Here is a 21,252-nt window from a genome sequence, read left to right on the forward strand (position 1 = left end):
AAATTTCGGCGTTATTTTATATTTTTACTGATCATCAGCAGATCTTCGAGCTTGTCGTCTTCTTGGAAGACGTGGCCTACACTGACATTTTTTTTTTCTTTTTAAAATAATATATAATCCCTTGTCCATTGTACGTAGCTCACTTACCTTTAAAAAGGAAGATAACAGTACTAAGTATTGTTGTTTGGCAGTAGAATACCTGATGACGGGCTTGTATCTACCCAGACGGTTTTGCACAAAGTTATCACCAAGTAAAATGACTCACTGTTTTTAATGTATCTATATGTTTTTTAATACAATATATTATCAAATTATTTTTTTATACAATATTTATATTGTTATTAAGTATAATTTGTGTTCTACGACAACACATTTTTTGATAGATTGTTTTTTTTTCTGTTAGTGCACTAATCGTTGCCACGTTTAATATGGGAAAATAAAATAACATTTATAATTTAAATGTAAGGTATAAAAATGGCCAATAAAATAACATACGATTAAATTTATAATTTATTTAAACAGTATCTATGATGCCACCTCAGATAAAGCTCACTGAACTTATCAAACCATACAAAACATCAAAATATTTCAGATCATAACAATCAATATCTCTCAATCAGTGACTACGCTAACTCTCGTGATTAAAAATACCCTATATTACACATAAGGTACATTCATGGTTACCATTTAAAAACACTAATCTATGTAACTACTAATGGAGCTTAAACAATTATTTAAATTATAGAAGGAGCAATAAATCAGATAGTCCTGGTATTAATTTATACAACTTAATACTTCGAAGAGGTATGTTGCAGTAGGTTTAATCAAACCAATAAAAAATAACTTACAAATAGTGCACAGACGATCTAGTTTAAAAAGGTACATAAGGCTGTTAACAGCACGGTTTGCTGGGAAAACATTATCTTGACCAGTACATTAGAACCAACCCATGCGGCTCACGTTTACAATCGCTTGTAAACACGAACGTTCTATCAATATTCAGGACACCGCAGGCTTTCCAAGCAGCGAACCGTGTCATTAAAAGCGCAGCTTACACTGAGCAGTTATTATAAATGTTAGTAATTATATATACTTCTTAGGGAAACACAATATACTTAGGTGTTAAATCCCTCTGTATATGAAATTTTAATAAAATATATTTGAAATTTAAGTTAATGATTATGAATTTGGAATAATCAATGATAGTCTATGCAATATAAACAATGCAGAGTATATTATGTATTATTAGTAATAATGTCTAGAATCATCTCGAATAAAATATATATAATATTAATTGGATAATTTATATATTTTTTTTATATCTAGCACCTCTTAATTATCTATATGGAAATGACAATATCATGACTACGTTATGACGCAGACAGCGGTCCCGTGGAAATAATGAAGGCGATTATATCAACAGTGTGGGGTACGGAAGTTTATTGTTAAATGGTGTAGGCCGTTGTTTTAATACATCAGTTGACGTGTTAACACGAATGAATCATATGATTAGTACTAAACACTACAATAATATTAAACTACTGTTGGAAGTTAAGTGATATATACATGCAACAATTTCTAACTAACGTTTCTAACATATGAAATTACGTACTAAAGTCGAAATTTATAAAAAGAAATGTATTTAAAAGTATTGCTTTTTAGTTACTGCCGAACGGTTTCGTAACGGTTTTTACTTTTGTAATTGTTTTATTAGTATTCATTTCTTAATGCTACGTGTACGTAATATTTATTTAAATCTTTGTTATACTATAAACGAAACGAAAGAAATTTGAAAGTAATTGAAATTCTATAAATTTATTTGATACATACTTAATACTCGTGCTATATAAATGTATAATAAAATAAATTGTAAAATTCAACATTTTTATAGTAAGAAAAAAATTATTTGAAGTTATATATTATAAGTTTGCAAAACAAGAGAGAGGAGTCAATGATTTTCTATTTATTATGGAGGATGAGAAATATTAGACTAACAAGCTCAAGCATACAACTCAATTAAATAGATAATACTTACATTGATTTGAAAATTGATAAAGTACTAAAATTTATTTTTCTTCGGATTCGACTAGGTTTTTTTTCCTAGTGGAATAGGTATAATATGAAATTGAATTACAAAACAAGTCATTTAATATTTCATAAAATCTGCCGCCAAAATTTATATTTCAACTGTTAATTGTCGGATAATTACATAAGTTTATAATATTAGATTATTTATATATATATGTATCTACGTAATAGATTTAAAAGAAAGAAAACAGGCTGTATAATATATTAACACTTATCTTATCATTATATAGTAAGTATATATTTAAAAGCAATTATATATTTAATAGATTTAAAAAAACTTAATGTATTTTCAAAAGTTGACATTATTAGCATTGTTCAATTGTTTTTCTTTTTTTTTCATGGCAACATAAATACGATATATTTCTATGGCATACAATGGTTTCCTTTTTTTCTGACTTATATTTTTTAAATCAAAATGGAATTTTGCTTCAAATATAAATTAAATACGTAGGTTACATTATTAACGTATAAATATAAAAATCCAGGCAACTCAACAAATAACCAAGATGTATATATAGTTATAGAATGTTGCAACAATGATATCATACTCTTATTGCGCCAAAAGAAATTATAATTAGAAAAAAACACATTATTCGCATATTATGTGAAACATCTAATCTCGCATTGGTAATACGGAACATTAAAATTAAATCCTCACTTAGAGTTCCAAATGACAACCAAATATGCAAACACGCACATTGGTCAAATCAAATAACGCGCGCTTCCCGCCTTCCATTTACACCAACCATACACACAGATTGCACAAAAGTGAAAGGAAAGACGTTACAGATTAAAAAGGTGTTGGTTACATAGTAACAGAAACGGGCGAAAAATGCTTTAACAAAATTACAAAAAAAAAAATTAACTACCATTAACATGGCTTTATATAACGTGCATTGGATTAAAAATGTACACCTTTTGTTTTGAGAAGACATTGTCGTTGTTAAAAAATATTTTCTGTGCGTACTTAATAATTATAAATGTAAATATATACAGTGCCTGAGGGTAATCATTCAATATACTGTGAAATTTATGCTGGGGCAGTAAGAGTAGTCACAATTAACAAATAGCAACTATACGAATATATTATTAGATTTTCCTAAAACAATGATGACATCGAATTTTATTCAAAATTATCAAAAAATATAATTGTACTTTTACACGTTCTTTACATTTTCCTGTAGATACAACCGTTTGTATAAAAATCATATTATCAAATATTGAAATCGATAAATGGCACAGAAATTTTCTTAAATGGAAACTTGGACGTACGTTTCAATTTCTAAACATAAACAACTTACCAACGAAAAAGTTTTGATTGTTTTTTATTTAAACTAATATTATTAACATAATATTCGTACAAAATGGTTTGTGCAAGATACTATTGTTATAAAGCAGAATAGGGAATATGTGTAAGTTTTTTTTTTAAATAAGTTTGAATGTGCAAAGATTAAAATTATAGAGATAAGTACATGCAACATTCCATTTTACTCTATGACCATTGACCCCATATTTGATGGCCTAAATAGAGACCAATTTGAGGTAACAGTTGCTAATGTAACCTTAAATTAGTAACTTCAAATTAAAATCAAAGTAAATTGTAAGCTCAGAATTAACATAAATTATCAATAATTTGTCAAGTCCAACAAAATGCACTAATCGTAATCGTTGTTTTCTTACAAATTACACAAAATGTTATGTAATTTTCAAAAATTGTAACACTAAACGTCAGATACAAATGTAATCTTAATTTTATCTAATATAAAAGAAAATGTTCTTATAACATAATTATATTATATATAAATAAATACATTCCCTATTTTTAATTTAATTAGATAATTAAAAATAGCGACTACGGACATTTTGTAGAAGTACTATAAACTATGGAAAATATTTTAAGCTGTAAAATGAGGTTGAATATGAATACTAACAATTATAAATGTAAAGCGATCCTGCTCGAACTCGAGAGCTAAGTAAATGTATACAGGCCTAGAGGACTTAGACCTAGAGGACACGTGATCAACGAATTACGAATAAACAATGATGTAGATAATGTTATGTCTATACATTTATTTCAATCTGTTTTATAAAAGCAACGTCGTTCCTAAAGATTATTTAGACATTTTACAAACAATTTATATTTGTCTGTTGACTTTAAACTGGATATCAGTAGAGCAAATGAAGTAGATAAGAATTGCCTTCGTCAATTAACCAACGAAGGCAATTTCTCTAGTTTGCTGTTGCATGTAACAAAAGACATTTGTTTTATATTTAAACTGATCTAGAGATAAATTAATTCAAAGTATTATCAAATCGCGGACGGTTCTCTCTATATAATCATTTCCATTGCAATTACGACATCGACATCGACATTAGGGGCGAGATTCAACCAATCTATCTCAACTATAACGGCATATATATAACCTGCTGCGATATACAAATTATACCCCTACGACTTCGCCGGATATGTCTCAAAAACAATTTTATTTCAATATTGATGGCTATCTTAGAATTAGACTCGCTGCCTACTAGGTGCTAGAAATAGCCGCGTTTGATAACTATCAAAAAAATATTTCAGAGAAGCAATTTCACGTTGTGTAATTTGTTTTAATAATAAAGGATGAATGTTATAGTTTAATTACATCTTATGAGCGTTCCGTAACAGACATTTCAGCAACAAGTTCTTTATTTTTATCGTTTTCACCGACAACAAATCACAATTACGTATTTGCATACCTCTATTATGAGGATTATTAATAACAGTTTACTATTTTTATTTCGTTCTTTTGCACTGTATCTGCAATGTGCAGTTTATCGTATACATAGATTCAAGCGTGGACGTTACACACGAATAATAACGTGCGACAAAGCACGTTATAAGCGCTGTCCTGCTCCCGCCTTTAATTACACTATTGGCAGCGGGTCTATAAAGTACCTCTAGCTTCGATCAATTGTATTACACAATGATTATTACTTTTATTCAAAAGCGTTTGTAAGATTTATATATGTAATGAAGTAATACTTCGTAATACTATACGTCTATTTTAGAGAACGAAGGTGAAATGAAAATGCATATATAATAAAATAATTAAATAGGTATTCTACGTAAGAGTTAAAGGAATAAATTGTCATATTATTGCATGAACTTAGAAAACACAACAATAGAATATGCTTAACAGTATTTGGAATCACTTTGGTTGTAAGTAAATATTAATAAGAGAGAACTATAAGGTGCCTTGGTATTGGATTATTTTCAAATTCAATTTATTACAAATTGAAAGTGGTCTACCTACACACATAATGTATAAACGTATTAATACATCAGTCGGATTTTAATCGATACCTGAAATTTTCTATGAATTTAAAAAATTATAACTTTATATTTGAACTTGGAAAATCTAAAATACATATTTTTTCTATACTGTAGAAAAAATCATATATTTCTCTGGGCATACATAGCAATGTCATATTAACGAATCTGATTCTAAAAATATCAGCGCAAAAGTGTTTGACAATCTAAGTACATTTCAATATGTATTAAACGAATATTTATGAAGTATAATAATATATTTTAATAAGTAAATAATTAAGATAAATATGTCGAAGCAAATATTATCTGTAAAAAATATATCTGTATTGTATCTATACTAATTTTATAAATGCGAAAATAACTCTGTCCGTTGCTTCTTTTGTTAATTTGGTGTTGAGAGTCCCAGGAAAGGACATAGGCTACTTTTTTAAATCACCTGTCGAAGGAGTAAAATTTGAGTTGACGTTTTATAAATTTCGAGCGTGTAGAGCCGCAGGTTGTATTTGCATTTTATATCAAACTCAAATGTTCTCAGTCAAATTGTTCAATAATTTTGTAACGTAAAATAAAAGCGTATTTCAGCCGTTTTTTAAATGAAAGTTTAGATAATAAATAGCTTATATTTTATTATAGGCGGCTTAATTTTATTGGACAGTCTCATTACGAGGTAATTCAATAAAATATAAAAAGGCCGAAATTTCATTTATTTTCTAAATTTTCGATTTAAAACGATCTTAAAGACTTAAATTTGTTACAACGCGATTGATCCGAAATGTTAAATAAAAAAATATTTTATAGCAACAACGTGACGGCAGGAACTTAAAAGAAATATGAACACGCTTATGTGTGTTGATATTTCAATAAGTTATCCTTGTGATAGTAACTTGATGCTATAAATGTTACGCATGTTTAAAATATTAATTATGATTCAATTATACTTTCTATCCTACTGGATTAAATTATACAGAACATTCCCTAGAGCAGATATTTAGCAATCAGATTCTCATAATACTATATACATATATATAATTATATTTCTGAACGATCTCACGTGGTAACATCGATATTTAATGATACATCTATTTCTAATTACCTTAATAAATTTAAATAATTGATATTATTGCAATTCTCACTGTGAGTTTGAAAATTACTAAAAATATACAATATTAAGAAGAAACACATGACGGTACTTTAACAATAATTTACAATAAATTTTACACATAGAATATATTTAGTTAATTATTAGGCAATTGTTATGGTACTCGATTTTAATCTTTGATCTTATAATATCTAGCTTTCAGCTCAATTATATAAACTTATATTAGAAGCAGAAACCACCAATAGCATATCTCTATCATATTTAATACTTAATTGTCTTTTCTGTATAATATATTATTTAATGACACGGGCCAATTTATAATATATATATTTTTATGTCTCTCCGATCAAATTAAACTCCTTGAGTAATTATTATGTGATACTAAAAAAAAGAATAAAAAAAATATAAGTTTTAATAATAATAAAATAATTCGGACGACTTTGAGTAAAAGCATGCAGGTCTGATTCCGTAGTCATCATGTATATAAATGGAAATACTTTGTCATTTTGTATGGGCTTTGGGACTAGACAACGATAAATATGATAATTAAATTTACTCATACAATTTTTAAACTCCTAAATTTATATTTGTTTAAAGTGCATAGACGACTACGGAACCTCTTAAATACTATAAGTTAGTAATTGGTTTAACGCCATTCAGTGTGCAGATTTTTGACGATGCAAAACTTTGGCACTAAAATACGTATTCTTAACACAAGGATATTACAAATACAAATATAAGTCTGAATCAGAATTTGAAAAACCTAATCAAACTAAATATCAAATTTTACTTAAACCAACCAAAATAAATAATAATGTATGTAACTGTTTTAAATCTACTCAATTCTATTCATGAAAAATTTGCGAACATATCTAATGTCTAATAAATACTTTACATTTGAGATTCTTAAATCACTATTTTTTATATCAAGATGGGAGTCGTTTACTATAATGTTTTCGTAATATTTGAAGCCATCTCAAATGTCAGTCCCTACGAGGGATACGCACTTGGGCAGTTAGTTAGCTGACAGATACTCTGTCACGAGTTAGTAAAACAAGAAAATAATAAAAAAATAGAAAAAATAACATAAATAAACACAATAAAAAATAAATCCAAATTGATATTTTTATTGTCGTTAAAAAAAACGGAATGCTAATATACAAAAAAAATATGGCATCATTTCAATTGATAGAGCAGATCGAGTTAAAAAATAATAAAAATTAATTATAAGAAAATAATTTAAATCTTTCATACTGAATAATCGCTAAAAAACGTAAATTCGAGTAATGTATCACCTTTACATTTTAACTGGACAAAACTCGACACCCTAGTTCGAGGTAAAATAAATATCCATTAAAACCGAGTATTCATCGATTACATTGATCAATTCAATTAATATCGTAGATCCCTGCATGAGATTCTATGTAACGTTGGGTTATGATGCGACCGGAGTCGACCACGGGCGTCAGTAACTCCTCGGACGATACCTGGATCCTGATTCTATTGTCCGACGGCAGGTTCGCGGCGCCGTTAGTGTAGAATCCCAGTGACATCGGCTTGTGGTGTTCGTCGTATGCTTTGTACTTGGAGGGACTGACTGGTTGTAAATGCGATGGACTAGCGGCCAGGGGGTTGTACGTGACGTGGATGCGGACCACGTCTTCGGACTGAGGCGAGACGGAGGGCGGGTGTGGCGTGGCTCTCGGCGTCGAGTGGGAAGTCGACGGCGCCCTCTGTATGCTCAGGCCACAAATGCCCGATCTGAAACATTTTACAATTTCTTTAATAACTTCATTATTCAACATAAATACGTAAATCCATAGCCAGCGTGATTACTATAAACAGTTTTTGCTCAACTAGATAAATGCATTAGCTATCTACCATTTAATATGTTGTATACATTATGTTCCCAAATGTCGCTGGTATGAAGATGTATTATTTAAATATTTAAATTGTGCTAAATGCACTTGGATAACTACGAATATCGTAAAAAAGGGCATAATGATTTTGCGATATTCTGATTTTAAGGGGCAGTTACGGCACGTTTTGGTCATAGCCGTTACTAAGACAGTTATTATGGTATTGGACTTGACGAACGTTTCGCGATACACTAATACATATTTTTTATTATCCGCGAGCGAAGCGGCTACTTTTGAATAAATAAATAATAATTCGTGTTACAATAGATCATTATACAGTTCGATATTTAAAATAAGCAACATATTTATTTTTAATATAATACGGTTACTAGAGGACGAAGGCACTGATTATAAATTATATTTCTTTCCATTCCAAATTATTCCGATTATAACTCACCTAGAAGGATTTTTATTTTAACTAAATCCTTATACCAGCGACTGTCGTTTAAAAATAAATAGGTATTATCAATAAAATATGGCATAAGCAGTGCTATAAACGGACACACTAAATAAAGAGCGGCGGAAAAGCTGAGCCTATACATCATATATATTCTATTCCATAGTGCATAATATGTTAGTCCTTAATAAGCTAAATATTGTTATTCTTCTAGTTTCTGTTCATTATATTGTATATAGAACGAACTTTATAATTCTTTTAAACACGACGTTGAGAACATGCGTTTCAAAACGCAACGCGATTCCAGCGAATACAAGTTCATATACATGAATATTAAGTAAAACTAAAATTTCCCATATGATGCACATATAATATCAATCTTATAATCTCGAAATAATTTTCACTCCATTTCTGTTATATTTAAAAAAACTATAACAAAGTTCTTTATCCATAAAACATATAACATGGATATAATATATACCTAAATATAGTTCCTAATGTATCATTATTACCACAAATAAAAATCGTAATAAAATACAAATAATATGGCAATTTTATGATATATATTGATAGTCAATACTTAATCAATAAAACTGTCACGTGGTACGTACTCAGTTAATTTTATAACTATGTATACCAACAAGTTTATGTAAAGACCAACCGCACTACAGGTCATGATATAATAAATCCATAAATAAAGCAATCTTTAGCATATTGATATGAGTCGCTGCGGCATGAGCTTGAGTTTGAGTAATGTAGGTTGCAGGGCAGTGAGCGAGTGACCCACCTTACCCCTTAACACAGCTTCGGCTAAATATTCAGTCTTTATTAACACCTTGAAGTCGAAGGTAGCTAAGTATAGGTCTTAGTTTGAGATCGCCAGCTCTGCCACCGGTTTGCTTTGCTGCGGTCCCTTTGACCCCACCTTGAGTACCGTATATTTATTACGAATAAATATTATATTACATATATAAAAGCAAAATATACAAAATTATCTATTTAAACATATTTTATGTGACTTTCTACGATATTAAATAAATCAGGTAAAATTTGAAATTAAAAATAATTGTCAAATAAATTTTATATACTTAATACTTAATATACATTAAAAAAATATAAGTGTCAGGAAAGCTTGGGTAGTAGGTTATGCATTATACAGTTAAGTTAAAGTATAAGTTACCGGACCGAAATTAATATATAAATATATAGGTGAAATATTTAATTAACAAAAGGCAGAGGTGGAGATCGACTGGATAAATGACTGCGTGGATAGTGGAAACTTGCGCAAAGCCCAGCTCTCCGAGTTGCCACCAAAATAATGAGACAATTATACAAAAAAAAAACGATTTTTATACGTGCAGTCAAACGTTAATTAGGAATAAAAACTTATTTATCATTTAATTTTATAATTTATGTACAAAATTTACAAGTTATTCAATTCAATAGATTAAGATGCGAAACGTTTAGGTAACGTTCTACTTCAATTAAAATTTGTGATAAAAAATACTTTATGGATGCTTTACGGGCATTTCTCTACACATTGGAAAACGACTGTAGACCATATTTACTTAAAGTGTACTGAGATTTGTACATATTTACTACTACTAAGACATAAGATAAATAACATCATGGTAGCTTTTCTTGGGACGTCATAGCTCATATGTAATAACTTGATACTATGATAAAATAAATCACATACAAAAATATTAAATCACAGTTCCCTCTAGATTTATGATAATTATATTTAATTAGACAAATATTTGATGTCAATTCCTATTTCTGATTAATTAAAATTTCTATTTAAAACACGCATGACTTTCTGCCACCTACATCACCTTTTTATTTTCTGAAGCCATTATTTTCTTTAGTTTCTGCAATACAGAATATGGTATTTTAATGCTTTACAATACACAATGTCATCCAAAATGAAACGATGGTAGGAAAAAGAACGCCGGTGCCGGCTGGAGAATGAAAAAAATATTGTAGTTTAAAATAAGAACACAAAGCTAGTTACAGAAGTAAAACGACGCGAGTATAAGATGACAAAAATCACAGACAGCAAGACAAGATACATAGCAATACGTACTTTCGTACACAGAAATTCCGAGATTAGAGTTGGGAGTCACCATTTTAGGTATTGGACATGATTCAGAGTCATTCTGTATTTAAATTCAGGCGCCAGAACAACGAGAACCAAATAAGAATGGACACACCGGCTTCACATGTCGTAGGCAAAAAGTTTATTAATAAATTCAGGTATAGTAAGTCACGCAACGCTGATTTGTTCTCGCATTGCCAGTTAACATTGAACAGTGCTTATCTTTCTTCAAGAACTATAACAATACCGAGAAGCCCGGAATGGGCTTATCACACCATATGGTGTGGTCTGAGCTTAGAGCTTGTTTTATTTGCAAGTACTGTTGGCCGTGTTTGTCGTGTTTTGTTAGGAGCCGTCATAATTAATATAATCTGGAAAATCTGGAAAGATCATAACAAAACGTAGAATAATGCGAAATTTGGCTTCAGATTGATTCCTGTCTTCAGCATCAAATCCTCAGTTTACTACTATAGTGGCACATCGGTTTATGCGTGTATCTTATACTTAAGCCGTGCGTTTGACTTAGTTAACATTCAGCAACTATGGCAATAACTAACAGTTTCTTATGCACGACCTAAAACAGTAAATCGGTTGAGGACTGACCTCACCGGACCTCTATAGGTAAGTACAAGATCTGGATGCCAGATAGACAAAACGTGCGTAAATAGTATCTTTTATGCTGTTGACATATTTCTTCTAAGTCCCCGGATTAGAGGATTAAGGAGATTATTGACCGAAATGTATGCGAGTGATTGTGTTCTAAAGTAGTATGTCTTTGTACTATAAAAGAGTAGAACAATTTACATAATTGAATGGGGCTAAACTGCCGATCTATGCGACAACCTCGACATAGTAAATTAACTTAAGTTTTTGATTGTTAGGAGGAACATTATCACAATTCGGTGCTGTACAATGTTAAATAGACCAGTGTAGTTATAAGAGGAATATGTGTTGACTTTTTAAAACCAATGAAAACTGGTTTTCTTAATAAAGTCATGGTTTTTCACAAACATATAATTGAGATAGTGTCTTATGGAACATTTTCCAATGAGTAGAGAACCCATATAAGTAACGCGTTTTGGTGGCCAATTCCGACGACGATAGAGCTAGTCTGAACTAAATATGCAAGGGACGTGGTATAGTGCGTCTACATAATCTCACCCATCTGACCCAGTGCCGTCGTCGCTGATGTTGCTGTGCGTGTCCAGCGAGTTGTCCGGCGCGTGCGACCGTCCGCTCGAGAACACGCTGAGGTCAGCCGTGCTCGTCACGCTCGTGTCGGCGAGCGAGCGACGCGAACCAAGCGCGGACGTCGAATCCTCGCACCGAACGCCGCTCGCGACCCCGCTGTGATCTGAACACAACACTATACTTACTTCGAACATTGCCAACTATTCATATAATACTGCATAGCTTAAGATTTTTCATTGCGTATTTGAATGATATTTATGCACTCATTAAATTCAAACTATTGTATACGCGAACGCAGACATTTTATATCACTTCCATCTTATAGTTCAATGGACCGAAAGTTAACGAAATAAACTCGCAACGTTTATCAAAATTCGAACTCGAGCCACGAGATCTGCAGCATTTGTACTAATTTATGTCTCATTGAATACGATTTAAAAACATTTTTCAAAAATTAATAATAATATAGTATTGATTTAAAATAAACAATAATAATTTTTCATTCAAATACCCAATGACTATAGATCTTTAAGATTCCTGACGTTCGGTGCTTCGTTTGCGGATTAAAAATTAGTTATGAGTGAAGGAATGATATTCAAATATGAACTTGCTATTAAATATGTTAGCGGAAGCGAACATCGGATAGATAAGTTACAGCGGATGAGCAATCAAACAAGTAACATGCAAAACATTACACTTACCTCGTGTTACGGTCGGGCGTACACACACATTTCAAGCAAACAAAGTGCCAATAATCTCATGCAAATGTAACAAAAATCTCTGCTCGTAACCTGAATCAACTCAAAGGTACTTTATTACTTATCGGTTATTTACATAGCTACTAGTAAAACGATTCGTTTTCAATAATGTTTCCGACGAGTTCTCTTTACATTGTCACTCTTGACGAGATAATTGTAGTTTTCGTTGTCGTTCTTGATCGAATAGCGCGGGGCGAGAGGGGGGACGTCTTGAAGGATGTTCATAGAGGCATGGGAGGTATGGAGGGGAACCGCGTTGGTTATATTTTCGCCTGAAGGCAAAAAAAAATACTACTTTAAAATATTAAACAATATTTGTCTCGTTAATTTATTTTACCTTCAAGTATGATACAATGGCCGTTTTAAAAAGCTTTAATTACAAGACATCGAATAATCTATGATTATTTAGAAACTGAAGACTGAACATGTTTCAAAATGTTTTTTTTTTTTATTGTTCATATAATATAGTGTGTAAGGCGGGTGACATAAATTATAAAATAATATTCCAAGATCATTAAGGAAAGCATAATAGGATACATTGCGGTGCCGTATCTACTTGTGACACATAACCTATGTGATATCTAATTAATAATACGTCTACAACATACCATTAATAAGGTATTTTGATATGAACTACGTTTTGGTGTCTTCATACCACAACGGGCGGCAAAACTAAAAATAGAAAACAATTTTATTGTGCCAACTTCAGTACAACAACCGTTACTAAAATAATTTACTTTCCATAACATGACAGTAAATGATACATCGTTACACGAAATACGTTCTTATCATAATGTGTCTTCACTTTCTAAATTCGACCTAAATCAATAAAACGTACGCTAATAAACTTAAAACTAATAAATACAAAATATAAACAATACCATTAAAGCAACACCATGTTTTATAACTGGATGATAGGGGTGGGTTTATGTAGAATAAATATATCAGGTTTGAGCAGAGATTTACTCCCAAACAGTATTAAAGATTAAAATAAACAAATACAAATACTAGATCCGTATGCATGAAATGTGTGTCCGTAACAACCAATAGTCATTAATTAAAAATTACGTACAAATATATATGATGTATGAGCAAATAAATTACATGACATAAAAACCAAAAAAAAAATAACAGAGAATAATAATTCTAAATAAACATCGAGCACTTGAAATAATGTTTGATTAGTATCAGTAACATTTTGGTTAGATATAAAACTTAAAATTCTCAAGCAAAGAATGTTAATGAAAAATGATTTGCACATTGTTAAACATGTCATAAACCCACCGCCGTACCACCATGGCCATGCTAGTGCGCAAAAATAAAAATATATTATAACACTAGGCTTTATAGAAACTATGTGCGGGAAGTGATGAACGAAGAATTGGCAAGCGCAACGCAGTGTCAAGGATGTCCATTAACTTGACACTGCCTGGACCTAGACTTAAGTAACACGCAGCAAAACGGCGGGTTAAGCGGATATTGTACAAAGTCACACAAAATTCAACCTGAGCTACAACGATGCATCGTTTTGTATTGTAGCATATTTAACACGGTACCGCATCAATTCGTGCTTTTAGAACTTGTTTTGGGTTAGTCACAATATAAATAAGAATTGCAATTTTACATTTTATATATATAATATATTTAATTTCGTTGTTTAAACTAAATTATCATTACGTTGATCGAATATATTATTTTAACTAGCACCCTCATTCCGAAGTATATTGTCGATTCAAATGTTTTAATTAAAGCTTATTATTATGATAAATTCCCACAGTTAGTAAGTAAAATGTGCTCCGTTAATGCCTTGGAAGCTATCACACCACGCTCCTACTATGCGTGTTGGCGGATACGGTTTACTTTCGTTTTCTCACGATGTCTTCTTTCACCGACGAACATGAATTGAATTATAAACACAAGTGTAGCATTTGCGACGCCTGTCTGAATTTAAAATTGCCACTTTCTTGTAAATTTTAAAATGATAAACATTTTTTTAAATATTATTATATTAATATAATCAATTATGTAATAGTGCTATATATAGCAGCCGCTTTTTCAAACGACACAAAAGTAAACAATAGCCGCGTTCGACAAACTTCGTAACATAAACTAGAGTTCACGGGTGTAGGAACCCTTTAGTTCAATATAAGTATACGATTCATTTACTTATATGAATTACTATTTATCAACAACAAATAGCAGCGATGAGTATTTAAAGGGATCAGGAAATCGATATTATTTGTGCTCAATATATCAACATTTTTAAATATAGTATTATGATTGAAAATAGAAAGTTGTAAAACTCTAAAGCTTTGTCATATTGTAAAGTAGGTCCTGGACGTAATACTATTTTCTTTTGCACTTAACATAATGCAGTGCAGATTGTTACTATTTGAAGATAACTGCAAACGAATTAGAGATTGCTATCGTGTTTATTTTTGGTGTCATTTGAAAGCGACTATACATATAAATAATGCATACGCGTAAGGGTGTTCGTTTTAGTCACAAATAAATATCAGAGAGCTGCAGTATTGTGAAAATGTACAAAAATTTAAACGAAAATAAAAACAATATATTCTTAATAATACACTCTAATTGAGTGTAAGGACAATAAGCACTAACGATATCCTTCAATTCTTTAACAATCTTAAAGGAAGAGGATATCTGACAGTATAACTTAAATTTGATTAAAAAAAAACTGATTTAAGCGTGCAATTTGAATACAATAATCTGCATCATAAAACCGCGTATATTATTAAGGAACCGTCTTTATTTCGTGTGAAAGACATCTCGCACATTTACTACTAAACAAAAATTATAAAAGTTGATATCATATAATTGACATGTCGGAAGAGTTAGCCGATTAAGATCTAATTATCATAACGTGTCTGATTACCGACTAGAAATCGAGACTAAACAACATTAAATGTAAACTTTTCATATTAAATGTTACTTAAATATACATATAGTTTATAAAATCCATCAATTCTAATTCAGAATAATTAAATAAAGTATGCAAAGGATTATACATGTTTTCGAAATATTTCTACGATTTAACAAGTTGTTCGAGCGCGATTCGATAAAAAATTTCAAAAAAACTAGTACTTACGCATTCATTATATGTGAGCAAAATTTAATTATCTGTGTCCATATATTTCTAATAAAAAACCTGGTACAATTTTGCTTTTTTATAGACTATTTTATAGACTAATTACTGAGATCCTTGCTGGTTCCCTCAGTAGAATCTACATTTAGAACCGATAAGATATTTACACTGAATATATTTAAACTTAGATAAATCAAAGTGACTGTAAAGGTTTTTTTTTATCGTAAGTATTTTAATAATTAGTCGTCTGAATGAAATGTATAAATAACTAAATACTATTTTAATAGAAACGATTTCCAGAAAACTCAAAACGTGAATTATAAAAAAATTGATTTCAATAAAGACGAAAAACACGTAAGACTAAAATTGAATGCAGTCAGGGCCTTACTAATGAAATTGGAACAGCGAGTGAATAGTTACTTAATATTGGTCTCTTTCTGTCTTCAGTAAGAAGACAATCGAAAGAAAAAGACAAGGCATTGTGTATCCATACAACCGCTACACAATGTTATTTAGTAAGGGAGTTAATGTTTTATAGACTATATTCGTTTTAAGTAACATTTATAATCATTACTAAAATGATTTAATTGTGCAGTTCAAAATATAACTTATTATAATTTCTAGACTGTGTTGAAACGGCTTAAAGTTATTATTTACAGATTCATTTAAAATATCTGAGTACTAATTTTATTCCGATGATATTCGCGAAAAATATATATAATAATAATAAAATGATGAACTTTGCATAATTTGCATTTTTCTTATTTATATATTATATTTTACATAAGTGTGTAATAAAATGTGCTGGATTTGTTTAAACAAATTTGTACTTTTAGGTAAATCACATTGAGTAATAAGCAAAACTTAAAACACAATAAATCTCGTGCCGCATACATGATCGTGGTATGAAATAGCCAATAATAAATCAAAGAACATATGAAACGAATACTTCAACGTACACTACATGTACACTCGAATCTATACGAATAAATATAGCTTACTTTACACAAGGCATACACGGCAATTATTGACTGTCTATTACTTAATAAAAAAATAAATAAATAAGAGTAAAAAGGCTTCAATATTTTAAATAGGGGAATGAATTAATTCGGTGACTTCGAGTTTATACACAAGTTCATAAATGCGTAAATTGATCGGAACCGAGGCTCTCGTCGGACGTGGTTCGCGACGTTGGCGGCGATGCCTCCAAATTACCTGAAACTGTGTCGCTCTGTGACACTCGAAGCTCCTGCAACTCAAGAGCCGCCTTTTCACGCCTAAAACAATACGAGTAACATATTATAATGTAATCAAATAACGGTGTGAAACAACGTGATAAAATTAACCACCGATTTAAATATTGTTATGACTTATATCGTATTCTGACCGCACGAATATTACCCGCAAAATTAATACGAGAAAACAGCTTTATCAGAAACATCATTAAAAGTCAAATGTTAAAAAAAAGGCCGACGTGAAAAGTTGTTTTAAAACGAAAGCATTGCTGCCTCTTGACCCACTTCTTCATAAGTTATGCAAGTTCTGATTAAACCATCTCTCAAACGGTTTGTTATTATTTCGTATTTTCCTACCTTAAAATTACTGTAGCTCGAGCATGTTTTTCGGTTTCAGAGAAATTTTCGGCTCTTTGGCCAATTTTCGACTTTTTGTCTGGTTCCACGAACAAACCGAGTTGACGCTGTGGCATCTCAGAGGGCGGCGGTGGACCAGGGTAGTCGAGTTTAGCTCGTTTTAGTTCTTCCATGGATCGTTCTAAATGATAAATAACAATGTCGTCCTCAAAGCCAAAGTCTTTATGAAGTTTCACCTGAAAAGCAAGTGTTTCTTTAATTAACTAATAAATTCCTTATAATATATATCATATGCAAAATATATACCTGAATAAAATTAACAATAAGATCCATATCATTTAACTTCATAATAGCTTTTTTATGGAGCTTAAGAATAGTATAGGCCATAGCAGTAATCACTCGCTCTCCATCAAGCAGATATATATCCCACACCCTCAAACATAAACTGAAGGGCACTCGTTCCACAAAGCATACAAAGAACCATTTGAGAGAGTAAAGTATGGCATCAAGACCAAACTTATCAAAGTGATGTTTCAGCTTTGGCATAAACTTGATCAAAATTTTATCATGATGTTCTAGAAACCTTGTTAGTTTTGGAAAACCTTCAACATACAATCCGTGCATGGCATATTTCTTATCAGACAAAAGTATGGCAAGTGCCCAAAAAGCATCTTCTTCGTCCATATACATGAGCAAAACACCAGCTAGGCCAGACATGCCCTGACAATAACCCACTTCAGAGTTATACATACTGTAAGCACACAAAACATTGAACAATGAGCACTGCTTTTCTGAATATCTTTCTCTATAGAACTGGTGTTCTCTGAACTGTCTATTCACATCTGAATCAATCTGCCTCACATCTGTAGACCATTGCTTTGCAAGTTTAAGCATCTCCTGAAACTTCCCAGGGTTATCTGATTTTATGGTATTTACGTTTAGGAGTTTGCACCATATCTTAATTCTTAATGAGTTTGGAATGCCTTTGTATATTCTCCTGTGCAACTTTTCCTTTGTAGTGGCCGATTCCCAGGATCCAAGCATCTTGACCCATTTCTTCTCTCTTTCAACTTCCACATTAACTTTTTGTGGTGCAGTCTTTTGTGTGAGTCTCTCATCATGAATGAATCCATATCTACAAAATTATTTGTGTTATATTTATTACAGATGCTAGTGTGACAATGCAGATAACAAATATGTAAATTTAAAGTTATTTTCTTTGTATAACATAATATTATTTTTATATAAACAACAATGAAACAAAGAATGCAGAAAAGCAAACATTTTAGAAAAAAATAATATCAAAAACATTCACATAGCAAATTAAATCCATATAATTCAGTGTTTAAACAAAAATCATTACTAGATCAGTTTTTCCACACAACTACCCTAAAAAGAGTTGAATATTTTCAGGATTTATGTATATACATGTGTTTCTTTATTCTGCCATAAATTTTAAATGCCTGAATAGATTTGGACATATTTTTAAAATCATTATACCATCCCTTGACATGGGATATAAATGAATTAATTAATTAATTCAGGGCAGTTGTGTTTTTTAATTAATAATGTATAAAAAGTTGAGATTTTTATTGCATATAAAGTAATATAAAAAAAATTCAAAAAGCAGCACTATTCATGAATATAAAGGCCTAGCAAAGCCCAGCAGATAATGTCCGGACCATGTATATTTGCACATATATTAATAGTCCTGGTGATTGTTTAACCAGTATAGACGATTGTATTGAACAATGCGATTTATACCTTGTTTTTCTATTTCAGTTGGGTTGCCAGTGAACTTTACAGTCGTGGATCAATGTATAGGCAAGGGAGATAACATTTTAGGAGCAGATAACTTGCTCTCCACCACTCGTAAAAAAAGGTTTCGACTTCATCGAATTCCAACATTCATTGTCAATGATCATATTATAATAACATTGATTAAGCAATTCATATCATTTTAAAGCCTTTACTTAATTAAAATAAGGCTGACTCAGCAATTAAAGTGAAGAAACTATACTCTTATAATTCTAAAGTTTAATAAAAAAAACATGCATTTTTACAAATGTAATGAATTTTGCATAAAGAAAATGCTTCATATTTTGTTTATTTATACTAATGTTTGATTTTAAAATGAAACATAAACTTATTTAAGCAAATACACATGAGAACAGTTTATTTATTTTCATTTTAATCTAAAATGTCTTTACTAACATGACTGTACTTTCACAGCCTTAGCTAAAATACATATACTACATACTTTAATTAATCTAAGAGAACTTAATGTAGAAGTGCTACAAAGAGATTTTGCTAAAAATGCATTGTAACAACTCATTTATAAATGACATCTATTCATGAGTAAAATAGGGGGTGAAGTAACATTATTAAAAGATTGTCTGTCATTTGTTTAATCTAGGTTTTTTCTAATCGCTAAGTACTATAATCAGGTCATTTCCTAACACTGGAATTTAGATACTAAGAAAAATATGAGTCAAATCAGCAATCAGGTTAACCTTAAAGTTGAGTAGATCTATAAAACATTTATTAAAAAAAAAAACGAAAATATTAAACAATATAAAATAATACTTTAATATAACTGAGCTCAGACTTACAAACATTACCATTTTGCAAATGTATAAGAAAAAAAATCGCAAATGCGTAACACTAATTTATACATAATTAAAGAATGCAGTCAAGTTAAAAAACATATAAATTCGCACTGGCCATCATATTTAAACACATATCCAAACTTCGGCTACAACCCTAGGTTTTAAGGCATATTTAATGAAAAACTTAAAATACCTATCTGTTTTATGGTAATCCTCAAATTCAGGATCTTCCCAGGGATCTATTTGACCAGCGAGGTTCTCTCGCCCTCTCTCGTATCTTTGGAAGATACGCTCCCGCTCTTCGGAAGCCCGTGCCAACAGAGCCTCCTCATTCATAACACTGCCTGATTGTGCCACATACCGATCGAACACCTACACGACCTAAAATCGTTTAACCGACCTACTAAAATAGTGCTAATCCTTCTGTATTATTAAAATATCGAAAACTTAGATGTGACTACATTGCAATGTAATAGGTTAATTTGTTTTATTACATATTTCTTATTAAGTCTTTAAACCTTTGAATAATTAAAAAATTCTCCGACGCTATTTTGAGCAATCTGACCACAGATCTAAGCAAATGCAATAATTTTACATGCCAAGGATAATCAACTATTGCAGTCAGGTTGTAAGTTCTGTTAAGTAAAGAGTTCATTAAATACTTTCAAGTGGAATGTTTTTATTTAAATTAAATATAGTTAACGAGAACATTTCGAACACAATTCACACACATTCAGTTCAATAATACACTAAAAGGAAATAGTTGAGAATTCAGATCATCTGAGAAAAGAAAAACGCCCCCTTTTTGAGATGACTATGAACGGCGTGGACTCAAGTATTTTAAGTTACACTTTTATAAATGTAATTTATTGTCTAATAATACAGTAGAACCAAAGTTTACTAATATTAAATATTTAATATGAAAAGTTTACTAATATTTGATTGTTTTTATTTTGATTATACCTATTTGTAATTAATATAGTTAATCAGTAGATGTAGGTAATACATATGTATTTGAGGATATAAATATGTATTACCAACATTAGATTAGACTATAAATTATTTCTCAAAAATTATGTTAAAAA

General features: G+C 30.6%; 2 protein-coding genes across 10 annotated transcripts in view; one reads left to right on the top strand and one right to left on the bottom strand.

Annotated features, from left to right (window-relative positions):
* The window catches only part of LOC113403416 (medium-chain specific acyl-CoA dehydrogenase, mitochondrial), a 345,704-nt gene that overhangs the window by 309,877 nt on the left and 14,575 nt on the right, over positions 1-21,252 (top strand). The gene's annotated exons all lie outside the window — the stretch shown is intronic.
* LOC113402965 (USP6 N-terminal-like protein) lies at positions 7,603-20,987 on the bottom strand. 5 transcript variants are annotated; one of them, XR_003369273.2, is made up of 7 exons: positions 20,361-20,987; positions 17,865-18,693; positions 17,559-17,794; positions 17,182-17,243; positions 12,082-12,277; positions 9,601-9,738; positions 7,991-8,258 (listed from the first exon to the last, which is right to left on the bottom strand). XR_003369273.2 is itself a non-coding variant. In XM_026643377.2 (6 exons), exons 1-6 carry the CDS (start codon positions 20,501-20,503, stop codon positions 7,886-7,888), a joined length of 1,836 nt encoding a protein of 611 aa, XP_026499162.1. In that variant the 5' UTR covers positions 20,504-20,987; the 3' UTR covers positions 7,603-7,885. The 5 variants fall into 5 exon arrangements, 3 of the variants coding, with proteins under 3 accessions (XP_026499162.1, XP_026499153.1, XP_026499144.1); XR_003369272.2 differs by having other exon boundaries at positions 12,073-12,277; XM_026643377.2 differs by lacking the exon at positions 9,601-9,738 and having other exon boundaries at positions 7,603-8,258; positions 12,073-12,265.

Source organism: Vanessa tameamea, chromosome Z (genome assembly GCF_037043105.1).
Source record: "Vanessa tameamea isolate UH-Manoa-2023 chromosome Z, ilVanTame1 primary haplotype, whole genome shotgun sequence".
NCBI lineage: Eukaryota > Metazoa > Arthropoda > Insecta > Lepidoptera > Nymphalidae > Vanessa > Vanessa tameamea.